The following is a 21,719-nucleotide window of genomic DNA, read 5'->3' as shown; positions in this document are numbered from 1 at the left end:
GGTCTCCTGAGTCGATGTAGCCATGTCCGTCTGTCCGTCTGTCCGTCTGTCCGTCTGTCCGTCTGTCCGTGAACACATTTTTGTAATCAAAGTCTAGGTCGCAGTTTTAGTCCAATCGACTTCAAATTTGGCATAAGTGTGTGTTTTGGCTCAGAATAGATCCCTATTGATTTTGGAAGAAATCGGTTCAGATTTAGATATAGCTCCCATATATATATTTCGCCCGATATGGACTTAGATGGCCCCAGAAGCCAGAGTTTTACCCTAATTTGCTTAAAATTTTGCACAAGAAGAACAATTAGTACTATAGTCAAGTGTGCCAAATTTTATTGAAATCGGTTCAGATTTAGATATAGCTCCCATATATATCTTTCGCCCGATATGGACTAATACGGTCCCAGAAGCCAGAGTTTTACCCCAATTTGGTTGAAATTTTGCACAGGGAGTAGAATTAGCATTGTTGCTATGCGTGCCAAATTTGGTTGAAATCGGTTCAGATTTAGATATATCTCCCATATATAGCTTTCGCCCGATTTACACTCATATGACCACAGAGGCCAATTTTTAACTCCGATTTAGTTGAAATTTTGCACAGGGAGTACAATTAGCATTGTTGCTATGCGTGTTCCACCCTAGTGCATTAGCCGACTTAAATTTTGAGTCTAAAGATTTTGTAGAAGTCTATCATATTCTTCCAGATCGAGTGATATTTAAATGTATGTATTTGGGACAAACATTTATATATAGCCCCCAACACATTTGACGGATGTGATGTGGTATCGAAAATTTAGATCTACAAAGTGGTGCAGGGTATAATATAGTCGGCACCGCCCGACTTTAGACTTTCCTTACTTGTTTTTCTATCAGCTTGAATTTTTGAGATATACCGTATGTTCAAAATTAAGGCACTTCCGCTACATATTTTGGAACAACATGAAAACGGTTCACCATATTAATATACAAAAAAATGAAACTCCCAAACAATATTCTCTTTAAGCCGTGCTTACATTTTTTTTTCAATTTTCCATGTAGTTTTAGAGATATCGTTCAAGTTTTGAAAAAAAAATTTAATTGTTAACAAAAAAAAATTTTTTTGTTCTTTACAAATTCTTAAAAAATAAAAATGGGACAAGAATCACAGTTTATGTCTAGAAACAGTTAGTTAAATATATTTTCAATAAAATGAGCTTATTTCATTACAATCGGTGCATAACATTTGATTTTGTTCACGATTTACTAAATTGATATAAATCGCGATTTCCATACAAAATAACATTTTCTATGTAATAAATTTGTTTTTTTTTTGTTCCGATGATTAAAAAGTGAATATTGTTTTTAAAGTTATTTGGGACGCTGAATCCAAATCTTGAACTTGGCTCGACTTTTCGAGATATACCGTTACGTTCAAAATTAAGAAACTTCCGCTACATATATTGGAATAATAACGGTTCACCATATTAAATTAACAAAAAAAAAAAGAATCCGAAACTCCCAAGCAATATTCTCTTTAAGCCGTGCTTACATTGATTTAAATTTTCCAAGTAGTTTCTTCTAGAACCATTACATTGCCATAAGGACCATGGTTAAATTGTAAGGGCCGATGTGGTGGTTAAATTGTAAGGGCCGATGTTGAATGTGAACCACACGGATGAAAAAGACTGTTTTTCATATGTTTGGCTATAAACATTATATGTTTGGAACACAAATTTTTAAACACAATATTTTTGAGTGCAAGCATATAATGTTCATAAACTAGCATAACATGTTTGGGACATATATGTTAATATGTTAGAACATATTATGTTTGGGACATAAAATGTTTGTAAATATAATATGCTTGGATGCAAACATATATTAATTTAGAAATAGCCTATAAACATATATGTGTTTAGTAGCTTGGAGCGCTATTTAACAGGGAGCGATATTGAATTAAGTTGGTGGTTGTTGCTTGTTATTACAAAATTAACATTTTATTTTTCCTTGGGCAATTGATCAGCTACTTCTTTGATCCTTACAAACTGTGTGGTCCCCTGTTCGAATCCCCGTCCGGCAAAAGGTAAAATTAAAATAAAAAAAATCATACAATTGAATAATTTCTTCTACAATGTTTGTATTACAGAAAAAGGTGCTAAGAACTAAAAAATCTCGTGGAAGTGAGAAAGATGTGGGGGAATATACAATTGGGCAGAAACAAAATTTTGAGCATTCAGGTCGAAAACCTATGTTGTTAGCACCTATATTACCTGTTTATTTTCATAATTCATTATGATTGTAAATATATAAATAAATAAATAAAATTTTTAGCACAATATTGTTTGGGAGAATTTTTTTAAGCATATAATATTTTTGGGTGCAAAATGCTTCCAAACATATTATATGTTCACATAATAACATATTGTTTTTTGGAAGACAACATTATTGAATTTGGATGCAAAAATACAAAATGTTTGGAACTTAGACTACCCAAACATATATTGTTTAGACCAATATGCTTTCAAACATATTAGTTGTGTTCCTTTACGTACTACTAGTTACTACTTTTACTAGTTTTTACTAGAAACCGTTCCTCAACCCCAAAAAATAGTAAAAGTAGTAAACAATTTTAAGAGAACAATGTCAAAATGCATGTCTCTTTTAAAATTTTTTTACTACAAGTTACTCGACAAATTCTTTCGAGTAAAAGTTGTAGATATGTCATGACAAAAATAATTATTTGTTTTCAAATTTTCAAAACTAAAGTAGTTCCAAATCGCTTTTTTTTTGGAAATAAATCTGTAACTTTTTAATGGATTAAGATATCATCATAATTTTTTCTTTGTGCCAAAGCTGAAATGTTTTTCTCTATATTTAGAGGTTTGTAGGTCCCTAGTGGATTCACGGGCTGGTCTATAGACGTTGGAAGTTGGACACCTCGGATGTATGCAATTTAGTGTTACTTGGCAAACGCGCAATTATGAACCGATTTTCATGATTTTTGCTTTGCTGGATAGAACTTATAAACTACCATAAAAAGATTGTGTATGTGTGCGAATATCTCTAATATTTGCGAGATAGGGCCTTACAATTTATTTTTTTGCAAAATTTGAACAAAGTGGGGTCTGTATTTTGAGTCTAGAAGGACTACATTCCTTATAAAATTCTACGTATTCTGGAGGAAAATTTTGTGCACCTTTGTGCTTTAGATTTAACGTGTAGACTCCACAATTTGGAATTTCAAAACAATGCCGAACCAATACCACTTGCTTCGAAAAAAGTACCAAAACATTGACCGACTCACACCAAATTCGGCACACCCTTTAATGGACCAAAAGTACCTCTACGTTTTGAATTTCATGCAAATCGGATAAAAGTTTTAATGTCTATGACATGAAGACCCCTAATACGGGGGTCGGTTCATATGGAAGCAAAATCGAAACTTAGGCCGAAGTAGTCCCATCTTCAAAATTGACCTGCATGTAGAAGAAAAACGTGTCTGTTAAAATTTCAGCACTATAGGTTCATTATTGAAGGAAGTAGCCTGATTACAACAGATAGCCAGACAGAGAGACATCGTCTTATAATTTCTCCCTGATCAAGACTATATATACGTTATATAGTTAGAATTCGTTTCATTCCGTTTGTAACACATACAAATGTGTTACAAACGGAATGAAAAACCCCACCTTATAAGATACTGATAATATGCGCTATTACTCTACTTTATGGCCCAGAAGCCAGAGTTTTACTTTGATTAAAAATTTTGCAAAAGGAGTACTTTTTATAACAAAGTAAAAACCATAGCTTCTTTCTATCGTAATAAGGATTTCAAAGTTTCCTGCAAAAAATCTGCCATTTGGCAAAAAAAAATCGATATAAAAGTATTTAATTTACCTACATGTTTTGAAAATATTTATTCAAATCACAATGCTTCTTTTGTTTTTTATTTGACATTTTTATAATTTTTACTATATTTTCGTTCCTGTACATTTAACAAATATAGAAATCTGAGAGGATTTTCAATATTTCTCTCTTTTACTACTTTTTACTACGAGTAAAGTAAAGGAACACACCTATTATATATTGGAAGAGATCAAACATATAAATGTTTGGGCAATACCCAAAAATGTATATGCTTGAAGCAAAATATGTTTGGGAGTATATGTTACAGAAGCGATTTTTTGTGAGCGTGCACACCTAAACGCCAAGTTTTTTTTCCGAATTTTATTTGACATTTCTCTATTTCAGACTTACTCAATTTGAACCATGGAGAGATACACAATCCAACAACGTGTTAAAGTTATCCAGACTTATTATGAAAATGGGCGTTCAAATCAAAATGCATATCGTGCACTTCGTGATTTTTTTGGCCAATTTGATCGTCCACACGGATGAAAAAGACTGTTTTTCATATGTTTGGCTATAAACATTATATGTTTGGAACACAAATTTTTAAACACAATATTTTTGAGTGCAAGCATATAATATTCATAAACTAGCATAACATGTTTGGGACATATATGTTAATATGTTAGAACATATTATGTTTGGGACATAAAATGTTTGTAAATATAATATGCTTGGATGCAAACATATATTAATTTAGAAATAGCCTATAAACATATATGTGTTTAGTAGCTTGGAGCGCTATTTAACAGGGAGCGATATTGAATTAAGTTGGTGGTTGTTGCTTGTTATTACAAAATTAACATTTTGATCCTTACAAACTGTGTGGTCCGCTGTTCGAATCCCCGTCCGGCAAAAGGTAAAATTAAAATAAAAAAATCATACAATTGAATAATTCTACAATGTTTGTATTACAGAAAAAGGTGCTAAGAACTAAAAAATCTCGTGGAAGTGAGAAAGATGTGGGGGAATATACAATTGGGCAGAAACAAAATTTTGAGCATTCAGGTCGAAAACCTATGTTGTTAGCACCTATATTACCTGTTTATTTTCATAATTCATTATGATTGTAAATATATAAATAAATAAATAAAATTTTGAGCACAATATTGTTTGGGAGATTTTGTTTTTAAGCATATAATATTATTGGGTGCAAAATGCTTCCAAACATATTATATGTTCACATAATAACATATTGTTTTTTGGAAGACAACATTATTGAATTTGGATGCAAAAATACAAAATGTTTGGAACTTAGACTACCCAAACATATATTGTTTAGACCAATATGGTTTCAAACATATTATATATTGGAAGAGATCAAACATATAAATGTTTGGGCAATACCAAAAAATGTATATGCTTGAAGCAAAATATGTTTGGGAGTATATGTTACAGAAGCGATTTTTTGTGAGCGTGCAAATGTGCGTACAATCGCAAAAATCGTGGAAAAATTCGAGCAAACCGGGTCTGTAGAAGATGTGAGAACACCAGTGCAAGCTCGTACAGCAGAAAATATTGCTGCTGTTCGCGATAGTGTGGCTGAAGAGCCGTCCGCCTCAACTCGTCGTCGTGCCCAACAATTGCACCTCTCACGCTCGTCGTTGATGAACATTATGCATAAAGACTTGCATTTACACGCTTACAAGATGCAATTGGATCAAGAACTAAAGCCTATTGACCATTTCAAACGTCGTGAATGGGCAGAATGGTTCCAAGAAATGGCAACAGTGGATGATCAATTTTCGAAGAAAATCATCTTCAGTGATGAGGCACATTTTCACCTCAGTGGATTCATCAATAAACAGAATTGCTATTGTATAAGCTGTCATGATGTGGAGGAAAAGGAATCAATTAAACACCTCTTGTGTGAGTGTCCTGCTTTTTGTGTAAGGCGTAAGCGAATTTTAGGAGCATATAGCTTTAGATTACTAGCTGACCTGGAAAACGTTAACTTAAGCAGTTTGTTAATGTTTTTGGAGCAATCTGGTTGGTTCCACAAAAGTAAATAATAGAGAAGGTTCAGTGGTTAAGACTAGAAGTGCCCATATGTAATAGGTACTTTTAGTTAAATGTGGTGTCACAATGGACTCAATAGTCTAAGTGAGCCTGAAATTTAATAGGGCTGCCACTTTAACCTAACCTAACCTAACATCGGCCCTTGAAATTTATGACCATTTAATTTTTCGTGACCATTTAATTTTTAAAATTTTTGCAGGGAAAATAATTTTATAAAAACTTTGAGCAAGTACACACGATTTTCATTTTGCGCGTAAGTCGAGTGTTGATTGTTGCCTATGTTAGAATGGATGGAGAATACGGAAATTGAGCCAACATGGTTGCAGGTGAAAATGTTACATGGTACATAGCTCCTATCATATTATTTTGCTCCTCGAATATGATCGTGGGAATCATGTTCCTTTTCTGCGTGCTGCGAGAAATAAACAACAATAGGTCTGCTCTTTTCCAGTAAACATTATCCAGTAAATTAGCAAAAATGTTCATGGTTACCAATTTACATTAATTCATTTACAGTTTTTAAACCAACTAAAGCAATAAACATATTCATATTCATATTTGCTACTACACTTCTAATAGGCTTTGTGCAATATATTGTACATTTTTACTAAAAAAAAATTCAGAAAAAAAACTTGAACTTTCACTCAACTTTCTCAACAATTTTTGTTGGCTTTTTTGAGTAAACGAAAGACTTGCAGTAATTAATAATTGATTATTATCAGAAATATGACTTAAATATTGTCAAAGTCTCACAAAAGATAAATATATATGAATATAATTAAGTTAATATGCATTTGTACACCCAAAGAAATTTGTTAGTAGGGACAGCAGAAAAGTCTGCTAAAACAGCAGAAAGTCTGCTGAAAAAGGGACAGCAGTCACTGTTTGCTGAAATAGCAAACATTTCCTGCTGTTTTTGAAGCTCGCTTACACTAAAACATGTTTTATTTTGGCTAAAACAAATAAAAATGTCAACTTAGGAGCTATCCTAACATAATTAAAACAATATTTTATGAATATCTATAGTATATGACAAAACATCTGAATATTTATCGAATTGAGGCATAACAGCAAACAAAATGTTTGCTGATCGTATTTAGGAGCTTGTAAGTATATTACAGTGCAAAAATATACCAAAAACTACTTTTGGTTCTAAAATATGCTTTGGGGAAAAATTTATAACCTAAAACTTTTATAAATTGTTGTTCATTTGGCCCTGAAGTACAAAAATATAACAGCAGACATCGACTGCTGTTTTTAGCAGACTTTTTTCTATGAGTGTAATGAACTAAAACTATTATTTCTTTATATCTCAATAAATAATTTCGGCGTTTCTCTCAAATAGCATACAGTTTGCGTCGGCTTCACCCAGTTTTGTTCTCTGCCGGCTTTACGAAACTTGTGGAAAATAGGATTTACAACCTAGTACTTTGTAATAACAAATGTTGTTTTTATACCCTTCACTACTACTGTGGTACAGGGTATAATAAGTTTGTGCATTTGTATGTAACGCCAAGATATAGTGGTCTTTTAGTATACCGATCGGCTTAGAATTAAATTCTGAGTCGATTTTATGTAATTTTGTGCACAAAGTACAGCTCGCAATTTAAGTCCGATCGTCCAAATTTGGCAAAGTGCCGTTTCTTGGGACAGAGACAATCGCTATTGGTTTTGGAAAAAATCAGTTCAGATTTAGATATAGCTGCCATATATATTTTTCCCCGATGTGGTCATAGTTAGCGTGTTTATCAACCGATTTTCTTGAAATACCGTACATCCAAATATTTTATGAATCTCGAAAATCTTGCAAAATATCAGCCAAATCGGTTCAGATTTAGATATAGCTCCCATATATATCTTTCGTCCGATTTAGACTCATATGACCACAGATGCCAAAGTTTACTACCGATCTTCGTGAAATTTTGCACAGAGTGTAGAATTGACATTCTACCAATGCTTGGTAAATTTGATTGAAATCGGTTGAAATTTATATATAGCTCCCATATATATCTTTCGCCCGATTTGAACTTATGTGGCCACAAAAGCCAGAGTTTTGCCGTGATTTGCTTCAAATTTTGCACAAGGGGTACGTTTAATAGTATCGTTAAGTGTGTCAAATTTTGTAAAAGTCGGTGCAAATTTAGATATAGCTCACATATATCTTTCGCCCGATTTGGACTTATATGGTCTCAAAAGCCAGAGTTTTGCCCTGACTTACTTCAAATTTTGCAAAAGCGATACTTTTAACGATACTATTGTATGTGCCAAATATGGTCAAAATCGATTCAGATTTAGATATAGCTCCCATATATATTTCGTCCGATTTGAACTTATATTTGCTTCAAATTTCGCACAAGGAGTACGTTTAGTAGTATAGGTAATTGTGGCAAATTTGGTTGAAATCGGTTCAGATTTAGATATGGCTCCCATATATATCTCCCGTCCGATTTGAACTCATATAACCAGGGTGCCAAAGTTATACTCCCATTTACGTGAAATTTTGCAGAGATTGCAGAATTATTATTCTAACTATGCATGTCAAATTAAGTCAAAATCGATTCAGATTACATATAGCTCCCATATATACTTACACCAGAGTTGGGAAAATATGGTAGACTGTTTCATATTTTAGACCCATTTTTAATGGGAATTCCTCCAATTGAATGGACACTTTCCACAGAGAATACAAATATGGTCAAAATTCTCACACTTTACACAAAATTCTGTGATGATTTCCCCATATCTTAGCCATATCCTACACACTGCAATGCCAAAATTTCCACAGAACGGATGAGTTTTAAATAAGGCTCCAAGTCGCCCGACTAGACCAAATAATATATCACAACCCACACTTGACCACATATCTTGGCGAGATCTAAAATTTCTCTCGCTTCATATTTCCCATATTTATACCCTTCACCACTACTGTGGTACAGGGTATAATAAGTTTGTGCATTTGTATGTAACGCCAAGAAGGAGTAATCATAGACCAACCTTTTAGTATACGGATCGGCTTAGAATTAAATTCTGAGTCGATTTAGCGATGTCCGTCTGTCTGTCTGTCCGTCTGTCTGTCTGTCTGTTGATGTATTTTTGTGTGCAAAGTACAGCTCGCAGTTTTAGTCCGATTGTCCTAAAATTTGGTATAGGGTCCTGTTTCGGCTCAAAGACGATCCCTATTGATTTTGGAACAAATCGGTTCAGATTTAGATATAGCTGCCATATATATTTTTCACCGATCTGGTCATAATTGGCGTGTATATCAACCGATCTTCCTCAAATTCCGTACATCCGAATATTTGATGAGTCTCGAAAAACTTGCAAAATATCAGCAAAATCGGTTCAGATTTAGATATAGCTCCCATATATAGCTTTCGCCCGATTTACACTCATTTGCCCACAGAGGCCAATTTTTTGCTCCGATTAGTTGAAATTTTGCATAGGGAGTAGAATTAGCGTTGTAACTATGCGTGCCAAATTTGGTTGAAATCGGTTCAGATTTAGATATAGCTCCTATATATATATTTTTCTGATTTCGAAAAAAATGGTCAAAATACCAACATTTTCCTTGTCAAATCGCCACTGCTTAGTCGAAAAGTTGTAGAAATGACTCTAATTTTCCTAAACTTCTAATAAATATATATCGAGCGATAAATCATAAATAAACTTTTTTGAAGTTTCCTTAAAATTGCTTCAGATTTAAACGTTTCCCATATTTTTTTACTAACATTGTGTTCCATCCTAGTGCATTAGCCGACTTAAATTTTCAGTCTATAGATTTTGTAGAAGTCTATCAAATTCTTCCAGATCGAGTGATATTTAAATGTATGTATTTGGGACAAAGCTTTATATATAGCCCCCAACACATTTGACGGATGTGATATGGTATCGAAAATTTAGATCTACAAAGTGGTGCAGGGTATAATATAGTCGGCCCCGCCCGACTTTAGACTTTCCTTACTGGTTTTTACTAACATTGTGTTTCATCCCAGGGCGTTAGCCGATTTAAATTTTAATTCTAGAGTTTTTGTAGAAGTACAAAAAATTGTTTCCATTAAAAGAATTTGTATCTGGATGTGCAAACTTTTATATAGCTCCCAGCAAATTTTAAGTAGTTGAGATGGTAACACAAATGTTTGTCTACATAGTGGTGAAGGGTATAATATAGTCGGCTCCGCCCGACTTTAGACTTTACTTACTTGTTTATAAATGCTTTCATTCTATTAAATTTTTGGCAGACAAATTGATATTATAACTGTCGATGCTTCTACAACTAATTTATCAAAGCAACGCTTCGACCGCAACGTCGGTGATACCAAAACGCTGCGGTCATTGTGCGACATCTACCATATACGGTTGACATTTGTTTTCTTTGCAGAAGAGCCATTTTCTTCCTCTTGTATTTCCTACTCTCTGGCACAAACATTCATTTTGGAGATGTTCTATTAAGAATAAAAATAAAGAACGCAGGTTCAAATCTCACCAGCGGCGAATATTTGTCTAAATTTTTTTTTTTATGTTATAAATCGTTTTTATTTTGTTATTGTTGGCAAATATTTTTGTAAAAGCATATATTTTTCATTAAAATCCAATAAAAAATCTTAATTCTCTTAATTGACAAAAGCACTTCTATAGAAGTTGATGGCACAGGTTCAAATTCCCGCGGAGCTTAAATTTTTACAATTATTTTCATTGTTGTTTTTACTATTTGTTCATAGTAAATCGATTTATTTAATGTCAATTTAACGATATATAAATTGCTATTGTTCCATTTAATGATGAGAAAAGTGTTAATTTCATATCAACTTTATTAATTTGTAACCACTTCGCTTTAACCTTCTCAATTTGTATACACTGTATTTGTTTTTCACAATGAAAATTAAGATATAAACTTCAAAGACAGAATAAAAAATACACTATGATGTTTTACTTAATTTTATTTATTCAAATCAAAACAAACAAAAAAATAAAAAAAGTGTTATTTGAAATCATATAAAAAAACTTCGAGAGCACAAAATAATACTTTTCCATGTTTGATGTTGATCTAAAGAAGGCATTCATTCAGAATTACGTCCCTTTACCAAAGGCAAAGGCCCACACGAAGATTAAGGGTTAAAAATGTTCATCATAGAAATGCCGCTTATACTGTTTCCATTTCTAGTATATATACTTAGCGGAAAAGAAAAAAACATATGGGAATTATAGACATTGAATGTAAATTATGCTCATAACATGTTCACTATTTATAACGTGGAGTAGAAGCAGTGAGTGTCAAACTTTTTCTTTAACAAACAGTTGCCATATCTAAGTGAGATGTAGGGTATGATACATGGGGTATTGTCTATCATTAATTTATCCGGATACGTGAAATGGGAATTTACAGCCTGTTGCTGTATGTCGATCGAGCTCTATTGATCGACTGAAATGGAAACAAACACCTGAATTTATAACCAAAAATCAGCTGTTTTTATGAATTTCGGTCGATCGATAGAGCTCGTTCGACATACAGAAACAGGTTGTTATTCTATATATTAAATGTTTCCATATTAAAGAGAGGGTTGAAAAAGACATAAACTTGTTGGGCACTATTTGGAAGATTTATGGCTACGCAGAAAAGTATAGGAAGGTTACGCAGATTTTATGATCTCAAAAAAGATACTACACTCATAGAAAAATCTGCTAAAAACAGTAGTCGATGTCTGCTGTTATATTTTTGTACTTCAGGGTCTAACGAACAATAAATTATAAAATTTTTAGGTTATAAATTTTTCCCCAAAGCATATTTAATAACCAAAGTAATTGTTGGTATATTTTTCCGCTGTAATATACTTACAAGTTCCTAAATACAATTGTTTTAAACATAAAACATGTTGTTTTAGGTGTCAATTTTATAAATATTCAAATTTTTGTTGAAATACTATAGATATTCATAAAATATTGTTTTAATTGTGTTAGGATAGCTCCTATGTTGACACTTTTATTTGTTTCAGCCAAACCAAAAAAAATGTTTTATGCGCTTTACAGACTATCAATTATTCCGGACGACAGTGCTCTTGTCGAACATATCCCATATATTGTGCACATTATAAGTTAAGTCCGAAGGCATAATCGATGCTGCTGGATGTTTATGGGATCGATAAGACATTTACCGATTATTTAGTCATCGCCGACAAGTCGTATCGATCCGACACACTGTAAGATTCTTTACAAACACCGACATTCTGTCCGGAATAAGTGATAGTCTGTAAAGCGCATTAGTGTAATCGAGGTTAAAAAATAGCAGACAATTTTTGCTATTTCAGCAGTGACTGCTTTCCCTTTTTCTGCAGAATTTTTGCTGTTTTAGCAGACTTTTCTGCTGCCCCTTCTAACAAATTTCTTAGGACGTATTGTGAGGATAAGGAGACATACTCCCATGTTCTGGTTCACAAATTAGCAAAGCCTATAGTTTTGACTTTTCAATAACTTCTACATGTCATCTCTGTCCATAAAATTTCTTTCAATTTTAAGACCAGTGGTTCAGAAAAAAGCGATTGCGAAAATGTTTACGTTTTGCGAATTCATAAACCTGAATAAGGAGATTGTACTGTTCTATATACTATCGAACAATTAGAAAAATATTTCGATTTAAAATGGATATCCAAACTACTTTTAGGAAGCAAAAATAATTTTTGCAAATTCCAACCTTCAAATATATTAAAATCTTCCTAGTATGACTTACATTTGCCAAAAGAATCTGAGTTTTAGGAGCTTTTGAGAACATTAGAGTGCAAGCATATACAAAAAACTATTTGTGGTTCTAAAAAATGCTTTGGAAAATATTTTAAAACGTAAAACTAGTATATTTTATAAGTCTCTTTTAGAGTTTTAACTAAGTTTGTATTTTTAAACAATTTTGTAGTCGTTATGCGTTGTAAAAGCTTTTAATGAAGGCCACCTAAAGGCGGGCTTGGGTATTAGAGGATTAAAAATTAGACTTTCCGATACCCTATAGAATATAATCATTCCGTTTTGTGCAATGTTATGTTATTACAATGTTAGTCAAACAAATTAGTATTCGAGACTTGTTTAGTAACAAAATAATTTATTGTATCAATCAGTATATAACATTGGTCTCAATAGCAGACTTTTTCGGGTTGTGCTCAAACGGAAACTAACGTCGCTTATCCTCCATGCAGCGTTGATATAAATAATACGTTGTCTTTTGGTTGTAACTCATAGTCTAATTCACCCTTTAATAAAATAAAAAATCATTTTAAGTAATGTTGATTAATTCATTATTATGACATACCAATAACTCCCAGTCAGTATCATTAACGAGTACCAAAATTCCAGGTCGACTAAGAATCACAAAAAAAAAAAAAAAAAAAAACAAAGTTAAGTGGTTGTCATTACACTTCGGTTCCATTGGATAGACCAGAGAGTTCTAATAGAAAACTGCCTTAAGAATAAAAAGGTTCGGAGGATCGCTATAAGTAATGGACCGATTAACTACACTTAGTTATAAATTTTATCGTGATGCAATACAAATTTCCTCTCGTATTGGATATATCAAAAATTGAAAAATATAATTTATGGTCGGTATATACTTTATAAATGTCAAATTACATCGAAAATCGTATGTCCATTAAATTTTGCCTTCTAAATGATCAAGAAAGTGATAAAATGCTACAGCTTTACAAGTCTATTAGTCAAAAAATTCGAAATTTCAGCGAATAGAACAAATTGATCTTCAGCAGATGCATTCATGGATGAATACCAGAATCCAAATTCCAAAAATGCAATCAAAATTGCGGTTTCTACATGATCAACAAATCTAAATGACAGAGCTAGGTCAAACAATTAAATAATATGATCTGAGCGACTAAGCATTAATGAGGCTTGTTACTTTTTATATTTATGTTCATCTCAATTTCTTAGTATTTTGTTCTGAGGATAATATATTTTTTCCCAAGCAAAGTGTTACATAATTTGGTTCAATTGATACGATAGCAGATATTTCCATGTCCAGATATCCCACTTTGTTTCTTTTCCCATTCGAGATTTTCTAGAATAAGGTAACATATTGCGAACCAATGAGCACTTCCCTTACCTTAATGATAAAGCCATTTTTATATCCAAATTCTATTTCAGCTATTTGTGAGAGTTCTTTGAAACGCACAGATATATCACCTGTATTACTCAGATGACATAAATCACCACTGACAAGTTTATGGGTACAACCCATAAACTTTTGATATTGAACACGTTTCCTCTCTCATTTTAATTACCTTACTTTGTAACTAAAATAAGATGTATCCACAATGATCTCTGGTGGCGGAGTCGAGTATAAGTATTATGTCATATTGCTCTTGACACAAGTCGTACTTGCCCAATCATATGTGGCCACGAATACCTGCCCGAAGATCACGTTACTTCGTTTCTATGAACGGTAGTCGGAATCCAAGAAACTGAATATTTTTTTATATATGCTAGCCGCTGCAACTATGGCATGCTTGTGAATTGTCTGGTTGATTCCCTGATTTAGAGAGCGATTTTTGATGATTCAAAAGAATATCATATAAATCTATATTTTGTCCACGTTTGCTTAGTCTTCAAAAGCGACCATTCAACTATTTTAATCGGATAAAAATTCTTGGTCTTCGCATCAGTAAATGGTCTTTGGATGTTTACGTTTATTCCTACATCAATTGTTTCACAAAGATTTTACTTACATCGTATCTCCTTGTATGAACAATTCAGGTCTCTCTCGCAGTATATTTTCCTTCATCCATTGTAAAAGCTTCCGTAACGTCCCTATGTAAAATGTAAATTAGTCATGATGGTTCAACAAAAAATATGTGAAATTTATTTACATTTTTCACCACATGGAGGTAATGTGACATCTCTTTTCTTAATGTTATCAAAGAGCAGTTCAGCACCCGCACTGCAAAATAAATCCAGACAGTTAAATAGAACAATCAATGTTTAAATTTTACCTAAATTCAATAACAATCTGCAGCTCATTTGATACCATGTTGCCTCTCGACCAAAACCCAAACAAATAAGATTCCAATGCATCGCAAACTGTTTTTAATAAAATTGTCGGTGTTGCCACACAGATTTCTTCCATATATGTGAGGGTGGCTGATTTCCACATTTCGAATAGAATAATGCAATCTGGCCGTTAAGTGGATAAAAACACCAAAGATAATTGAGAAGAAGATGCAGTCTTGTCATAGCAAAACTGAAGCACCAGAGGACTCTGCCAACAAAATATCATAAAGTTTGCGTCGACGTGTCTCTCAAATGTACTGCCGTTTGCGTCGGAAAATATCATAACATTAGCGTTTTTCATAAATTTCTGAATAAAAACCCACAAAAGCAATACCGAAACGATTGTAGAAAATTAAAATAAAACGTATGTGTATTTTAAAGCGAATATTCATTATGGTTTTATGTGAATATTGCCGTTTTAAATTTATTCCTGGGCAGAGCTGCTTTGGAAAAAGTTGACAAATAAAACAATTTTTTTCTCATAGCCCTCTACACCTTGACATTTGTTTTCTCTTTATAAGAGCACAATGCTCAATCTTGTTATACTCAATTATCTTTGAAAACACTAGACAAAAGTTTGAAAAAGACTGTAGAATAAAACAGCTGTTATCCCCATATTTCCCAATAACCTGCCAGCTACTAAATGCATTAATAACAATTAAATTATTTATTAGATTTGCTATTCGATGGCGTTTCTGTCAATTCTAATTTTAAATCAATAGGTTTATCGTAGCCCATTATTCGTACGTAGTGTTCCGGATCATCGAATAATGCAGGATCAACAAAGAGGGCCTTATTTCCCACCATGAAGGATGTGAACATTCCCGGTACTTCGGGCACCTTTACATCGCTGGGACGAAACTTTGTCTGAAAAATACGAATTTAGTACCCGCTCTAAATCCCATAATTTAGTTATAAACTCACTTGGATTTTCTGCAAAATTATTGATATGGTTGTAGCCACATATTCCTCTGTTTGGGGATTGTAGTGAATCTCAGTAACATATTTTTTGGTTATAAAATGCAACAAAAAAGGTGTGACAAATGTGAAAATCCCCGCAAAACCGCATAAAAATACTGCCATACCAGTTCCACCTAACCTCATACCCTGTTCCATTAGAATAGGCTGAGCAGCTAACCCGGCCAAACTGGTGGTCAATGAAAATAATTTAACAGCTTTCATTCGTGGGGCCAAGGAGCCATAATACACACGTTCCATTTTGCTGGTATCAACATCATTTACAATGGGTTTCTGGGCATAGTTCCTCGTTTGTCCAGTAATGAATGTCGGTTGCAATGACAAAATAGTGGATGCACAGTTTGTTACCGGGATATTTGTGCTTGTTGTGAAATCACTCAATTGGAACAATTTGACTGAACTCAAAGTATTTCGGCCAAGTTTCGATGCAATTGCATTGCAACGCACTGATGAGCGAAGAGCTAGCATATTGTTTTTATAATAAATATAATCCTAAAATTCCAGAGCAAAATAAGTTGGATAATACAGTTTGAAGAATTGGAAATACTTGCACGATAAAATAAGGGAGGTTGTGTCTTAAACGATGGTTCACAGCTGATAACAATTTTGACGTTTATTTTTTATTGTAGGTCTATTCACGAACCAGTTAAAATTTTTGACATTTTACCACAAATATTGTTCTTGATAAAAATAAATTCGTTATAACCATGTTCGTATCAGTAATTTCTATTAAAATTCGTTGGAACCTGAAAACCTTTTATTTTATGACCGAGGTACCTTATAAACGTGTTCGATTATAACTTATTATTATTTAGTATATTTTTATAGAACATATGGGGATATATCTAATTATGGATCAATTTTTCTGCGGTAGCTGGAGTGTTGATCATAGAGTGAATTAATCCCAAGAAATAAAAACGGGATTTGTTGAATATGTGGGATATATCTAATTATGGACCTATTTTCTGTGGTTCCTACAATGTGGATATTAACTTCACGTTACTAATTTTAAGCGGATTTTTTTTTCTGTGTTCTTTGTTTCGCATACCAAATACTTATCGGACCACCCTCGGATGATAAAAACAATTCTGTTCAAACACTGTAGTTATTTGATTAAATTTATTTGTTCTTTATTAGCCAATGATCTATTTAGAAAAAAAAAAAACAAACAAAAATATTTACGTGTAAAAAATTACAAAATTCGTTGAGAAAATGTTTAACGATAATCAAATAAAAAATAACATTTTAATAAACCTCAAAAAGAACATATCAAACCAAAAATATATATATTACTAATTAGTTAATGGAGCAAGTTTTCTCCAACGAAGGAGAAAACAATATTGCATATTGTATATATGTATATGTACTCATAACTAGCTTCACGGGCTAGAGATTTAATATTTTATTCTCAGCGAATTTTTGTCACCATACCAGCTGCGATCGTTACACCCGAAACACGTAACATTATTCTTCCCAATTCTTTAAAGTCTGAGTAGCATTCTATGCAAATGGGTCGGGTAGTCTCCAATTCGACAAGGGCACACGAATTGTTACCCAAGCAACGGGGCTTCTTTTTTACCACTTCCCCGGTTCCCTTGTGAATCTGTGCGTTCAGTTTACTAATTACAGCCGGTTCTATAAGCGATTGATGATGAAGTAACACTGGGAATCCAATTGTAATAGGAACTTTTACATTGAACACCAGAATGCGAGCCTGAAAACGAGTGGTCACAGGAATTGGATGCTGGGGAGCACATAAAATACTGCCCACCATCATATTATTTATATCAACTCCAGACAAAGTCACTGTAACCTGATCACCAGCAAATACTGTATTCTGTGATAATTCGTCAATAAGTAAACTTTTAACTTGACCTTGTTCCCTAAGTGAGCCTACCAAGACTCTGTCATTCACACATAGAACTCCAGTTTCAATACGTCCTGATATACAGAAACCAGAACCAGTTCCTTTAAATATGTCTGAAACGGACATTCGGAAAGGTTTGTCGATAGACCTTTCTGGAATTTTGAATTTATCAATGACAGCGAGAAGATGTGGTCCTTTGTACCAGGCTGTAAGAGCTGGCTCTGTTGCTGGCTTTGCGAGATTCTCACCCGTCAGACCCGAACAGGGGGTGTATGATACATCTGAATCTTTGAACCCGGCTTGTTTTAAGAAAGCTTTAAGTTTCTGCACTATCTCATCGAAACGTTCTTTTGACCAACCGACCGTATCTAGTTTGTTAATAACAACTCCAAGCTGATTGACACCTAGAGAACGAACTAAAAGAGCATGTTCTCTTGTTTGTCCGCCTAAATCAAATCCAGATTCGAATTCTCCTCTTGTAGCGTCAATAACTAGAAGAGCCACATCGGCTTGGGTTGCGCCTGATATCATGTTAGGTATAAAGTCTTTATGTCCTGGAGCATCAAGGAGTGTAATCACTTTGGTATCTGTTTCGAAGCGAAAATGACCAACATCCATGGTGATACCTCAAATAAAGCAAAACATTATTGTTTGAAGAAATAAGAATACGAAATACACACCTCTAGCCCTTTCCTCGCCAGTTTCATCCAGCACCCAGGCATACATAAAACTTTGTTTGCCCATTTTCTTCGATTCCTGTTCATGTTTGTGCATAACTCGTTGCGATACATTTCCAGTGTCATATAGTAAGTGACCCATTAGCGTACTTTTACCAGCATCTACGTGTCCAATAACTATCATATGGAAATGATGTTTCTGGTCAGCACGTTCTTTGGTATACAACTGTTTTGCATCGCGCTGCGATTGTTCCTTGGAAACTTTAAAAACATTTGCATCCAAAGTATTTGTGGCAGTCTTTTTACTTGAATCCTCATTGAAATCCACTGGAGTATTTCGCCCCGATACGGCTGGAGAACTTGGATTCGCCGGAGAACTTACATCGAAGCCTCTTTTTACTTCACTTTGTAATGCAGTGACCTTGACAACAGGAGGTGTTATTACCGATGCTGCCTTTTTTTCAGCTAGTGCTACTTTTGGTGGTGCCACCAATACATTGCCAGAGAAGTCTGCGGTTTCTTGTTGCAATCTTTTGGCTTTATTCTCACATTCGTCGTTTAGAATGTCATCTAGAATTTTGTTGATGTCATAGTCGAATTTGATTGAAGTCTCCACAATACGTTTTTCCGATACTGTATCCCCAACAACACTACGCACCTCATCGATGCAGGATGTTAGCTGAGCCTTTTCTATATCATTCAATAAGGGCATTTGGAAATTGTCTGAATCTCGTCTGGATTTCTCATAGGATTTTTCAATGTCTTCCTCCTCTTCTTCTTCAGCAATATCTTTGTTGTCACGCATGAAAGCCGACATTGATTGTTGTCCTCTGGCACGATCAAACAACCATTGTTGAGCATCTGTTGGTGATATGCAGTCTTCGTCTACAGAATGACCATACACATCCTCATAGCCATCGTATTCATCATTGTAGTCCATGGTTCGGACAATTCTGTGGCGTGACATTATTGTTGCGTTTACCTTTTATCCCCTCTTAATGAACAAGTTTTAGATTTCGATGTTTCCGTGGATTTCATGAACTCGTGTTATTTTACAAATTTTATGAAATTGCTGCAATGCACAACCTGGCATCAGCTGATATCTTTAGAATTGTTGACACTACGCAATTCAGTTCTGATTTGCGTACGAAATGTGTAATGCAGTGTTGCCAGTTGATATTGGAAATTGATTTCAAGTGATAGGTGAGTTCACGTATTTTTCGAACACAATTATTCGTTAAGGCGTTTTCAGACTATCAGTTATTCCGGACGGAATGTCGGTGTTTGTAACGAATCTTATGTGCCAGTTTCTCAATGTCTTGTTATTATTTGTCGTGTCGATAAAACAGCTGATCCCATACAAACATTTTACTAACCGGAGGTCTATCCACCGGTTAAAATTAATCGGAGGATGAGAAACTGGCCATTACAGACTATAGCTGAGTACTATATTTTTAGGTTATAAATTTTTCCCCAAAGCATATTTAATAACCAAAGTAATTTTTGGTATATTTTTCCGCTGTAATATACTTACAAGTTCCTAAATACAATTATTTTAAACATAAAACATGTTGTTTTAGGTCTCAATTTTATAAATATTAAAATTTTTGTTCAAATACTATAGATATTCATAAAATATTGTTTTAATTGTGTTAGGATAGCTCCTATGTTGACACTTTTATTTGTTTCAGCCAAACCAAAAAAAAAAAAAATGTTTTATGCGTGTGACATGTATCTTTTTAGATTTATTTAATGAATTCTTTTTGCAAAAATTCTCATGTTTTATTTTCTCCTTTCCTGCTGATGTTATTGTCACTAGTTTTGCTTGGTATATGTCACCTTTTCTTTGAGAAACAAATCATTCACAATAACGTTTTCCAAAGAGATCATATGGTGCAACCGATCTGAAAAACGTTCGCAATGACCACACAGCTGACTCCTTCCAGTGTGAACATTTGTCGACGAAGGTGACGTTTTGCGCAACTCAGATCAAAAATGTCTTTCACATTTTAACACCTTCGGGATAAGATCAGGATCAGTCAACATATATAGAAAAAGTGTATTATAATATAAGTGTAATATAATATAGTGACTTATCAAAAATACTTATAATCGTATATTTGTGATTTCAACAAACTCAAGGTGAGAACAATTTGTATTGTTTGTATTTTAGAATATTTGCTAAAATCATGCAGAACCAGGCAATATAATCTTGGGGCATGAATTAAACATGGGTTGGAATTGTATGCGTAACACAAAACCACATTTTTCGTGCTATACCAACTCAAGTTTAATTCAAGACCTGACGATTTTATGAGAATTTTGAGGTTAGGTTAAATATGTATAATTGGACAATGGTGGTATATTTGCAAATTTCATTAACGATATACATTGATTTCGTGATATATTGGTTCGAAACAATGTTCTACTATGATTTTTCTTTGTCTATGGAAACAATATCATCGGGTTCTTACCACAAATTGTTCAATGTCATATTGAAGTGAGGAGACGTGGATGGATGGAAAACAGAAATCTGTTTCTAGATCATCCATGATGTGCAAGTAATTTCGACCTTTTTTCTTTAGTCTATTTTGTTTCTGATGAAAGTTAATTAATTTTTCTATTGTATGAAGGGACCGTATCATTATCCACAGTTTGGAGGTCATAGTAGTGCAGACATGACCCAATTGACATTAGTGGTGTTGGCTGAACTCACCACGTGTTGGATGCAATATTAGCACAGACACAAAGTATGCATGTTGGATGGTTCTTGGAAACAATATTGGAGAATTTGTGAAAAATCAGAGAAGGGAAGACTGTATTACAAGATCTATTATTCACTGGAACCAGAAATTTCAAAAGAAAATTAAGGTAAAAAAAAATGTGGAAAATGTGTGATTGTCCCGTGATGTTCTAAAACATACCATAAGAGACACGTGGGTACCTTCGATATCATGTGTATCGGAGGTGCTCAGTAATTTTATATAAAAGAAAGAAAAGAAATTTTAAACATTTCAATTATAAGTTTTAAAGAAAATATTTCAAACTATGAAAGAACAAAAATCCAAATTTGTTGAATGAACAAGAAATGAAAGTTGCTGGAAATATTTGAAAATTACTAACGAGAAAGGAAAAGTAAAAAAACCCATAAATAAAATTTTAAAAGAAAAAGTATTAAACGTTTAAGAAATAAAAGTAAATTATCAAAAATTCGTTGGTATTACTGCAAAAACAAGCTGAAATTATGCCATAAAAGTTGT

At 33.5% G+C, this 21,719-nt stretch overlaps 3 protein-coding genes and 1 long non-coding RNA gene across 4 annotated transcripts; 1 reads left to right on the top strand and 3 right to left on the bottom strand.

The window, feature by feature from the left end:
- Positions 1-12,957: 12,957 nt before the first annotated feature.
- Positions 12,958-15,022, bottom strand: Urm1 (Ubiquitin-related modifier 1). Its single transcript, XM_075303287.1, has 5 exons — positions 14,880-15,022; positions 14,757-14,827; positions 14,616-14,697; positions 13,193-13,241; positions 12,958-13,133 (listed from the first exon to the last, which is right to left on the bottom strand). Exons 1-5 carry the CDS (start codon positions 15,011-15,013, stop codon positions 13,065-13,067), a joined length of 405 nt encoding a protein of 134 aa, XP_075159402.1. The 5' UTR covers positions 15,014-15,022; the 3' UTR covers positions 12,958-13,064.
- Positions 15,023-15,589: 567 nt separating this feature from the next.
- LOC142232646 (transmembrane protein 70 homolog, mitochondrial) lies at positions 15,590-16,488 on the bottom strand. Its single transcript, XM_075303286.1, has 3 exons — positions 16,469-16,488; positions 15,862-16,407; positions 15,590-15,804 (listed from the first exon to the last, which is right to left on the bottom strand). The coding sequence occupies exons 2-3, from the start codon at positions 16,381-16,383 to the stop codon at positions 15,601-15,603; spliced, it is 726 nt and encodes a 241-aa protein (XP_075159401.1). The 5' UTR covers positions 16,384-16,407; positions 16,469-16,488; the 3' UTR covers positions 15,590-15,600.
- Positions 16,489-17,020: 532 nt separating this feature from the next.
- On the bottom strand, positions 17,021-19,582 carry HBS1 (translation elongation factor EF-1alpha (GTPase) HBS1). The gene is made up of 2 exons (XM_075303285.1): positions 18,463-19,582; positions 17,021-18,408 (listed from the first exon to the last, which is right to left on the bottom strand). The coding sequence occupies exons 1-2, from the start codon at positions 19,424-19,426 to the stop codon at positions 17,324-17,326; spliced, it is 2,049 nt and encodes a 682-aa protein (XP_075159400.1). The 5' UTR covers positions 19,427-19,582; the 3' UTR covers positions 17,021-17,323.
- A 605-nt stretch (positions 19,583-20,187) lies between these two features.
- Positions 20,188-21,368, top strand: LOC142232644 (uncharacterized). Its single transcript, XR_012721155.1, has 2 exons — positions 20,188-20,601; positions 21,093-21,368. It is a non-coding gene; the product is annotated as an uncharacterized LOC142232644 (long non-coding RNA).
- Positions 21,369-21,719: the final 351 nt, after the last annotated feature.

Source organism: Haematobia irritans, chromosome 4 (genome assembly GCF_050003625.1).
Source record: "Haematobia irritans isolate KBUSLIRL chromosome 4, ASM5000362v1, whole genome shotgun sequence".
Classification (NCBI taxonomy): Eukaryota; Metazoa; Arthropoda; class Insecta; order Diptera; family Muscidae; genus Haematobia; species Haematobia irritans.
Note: the sequence above shows the minus strand (reverse complement) of the source record. Positions and strands in the feature narration are given on the sequence as shown.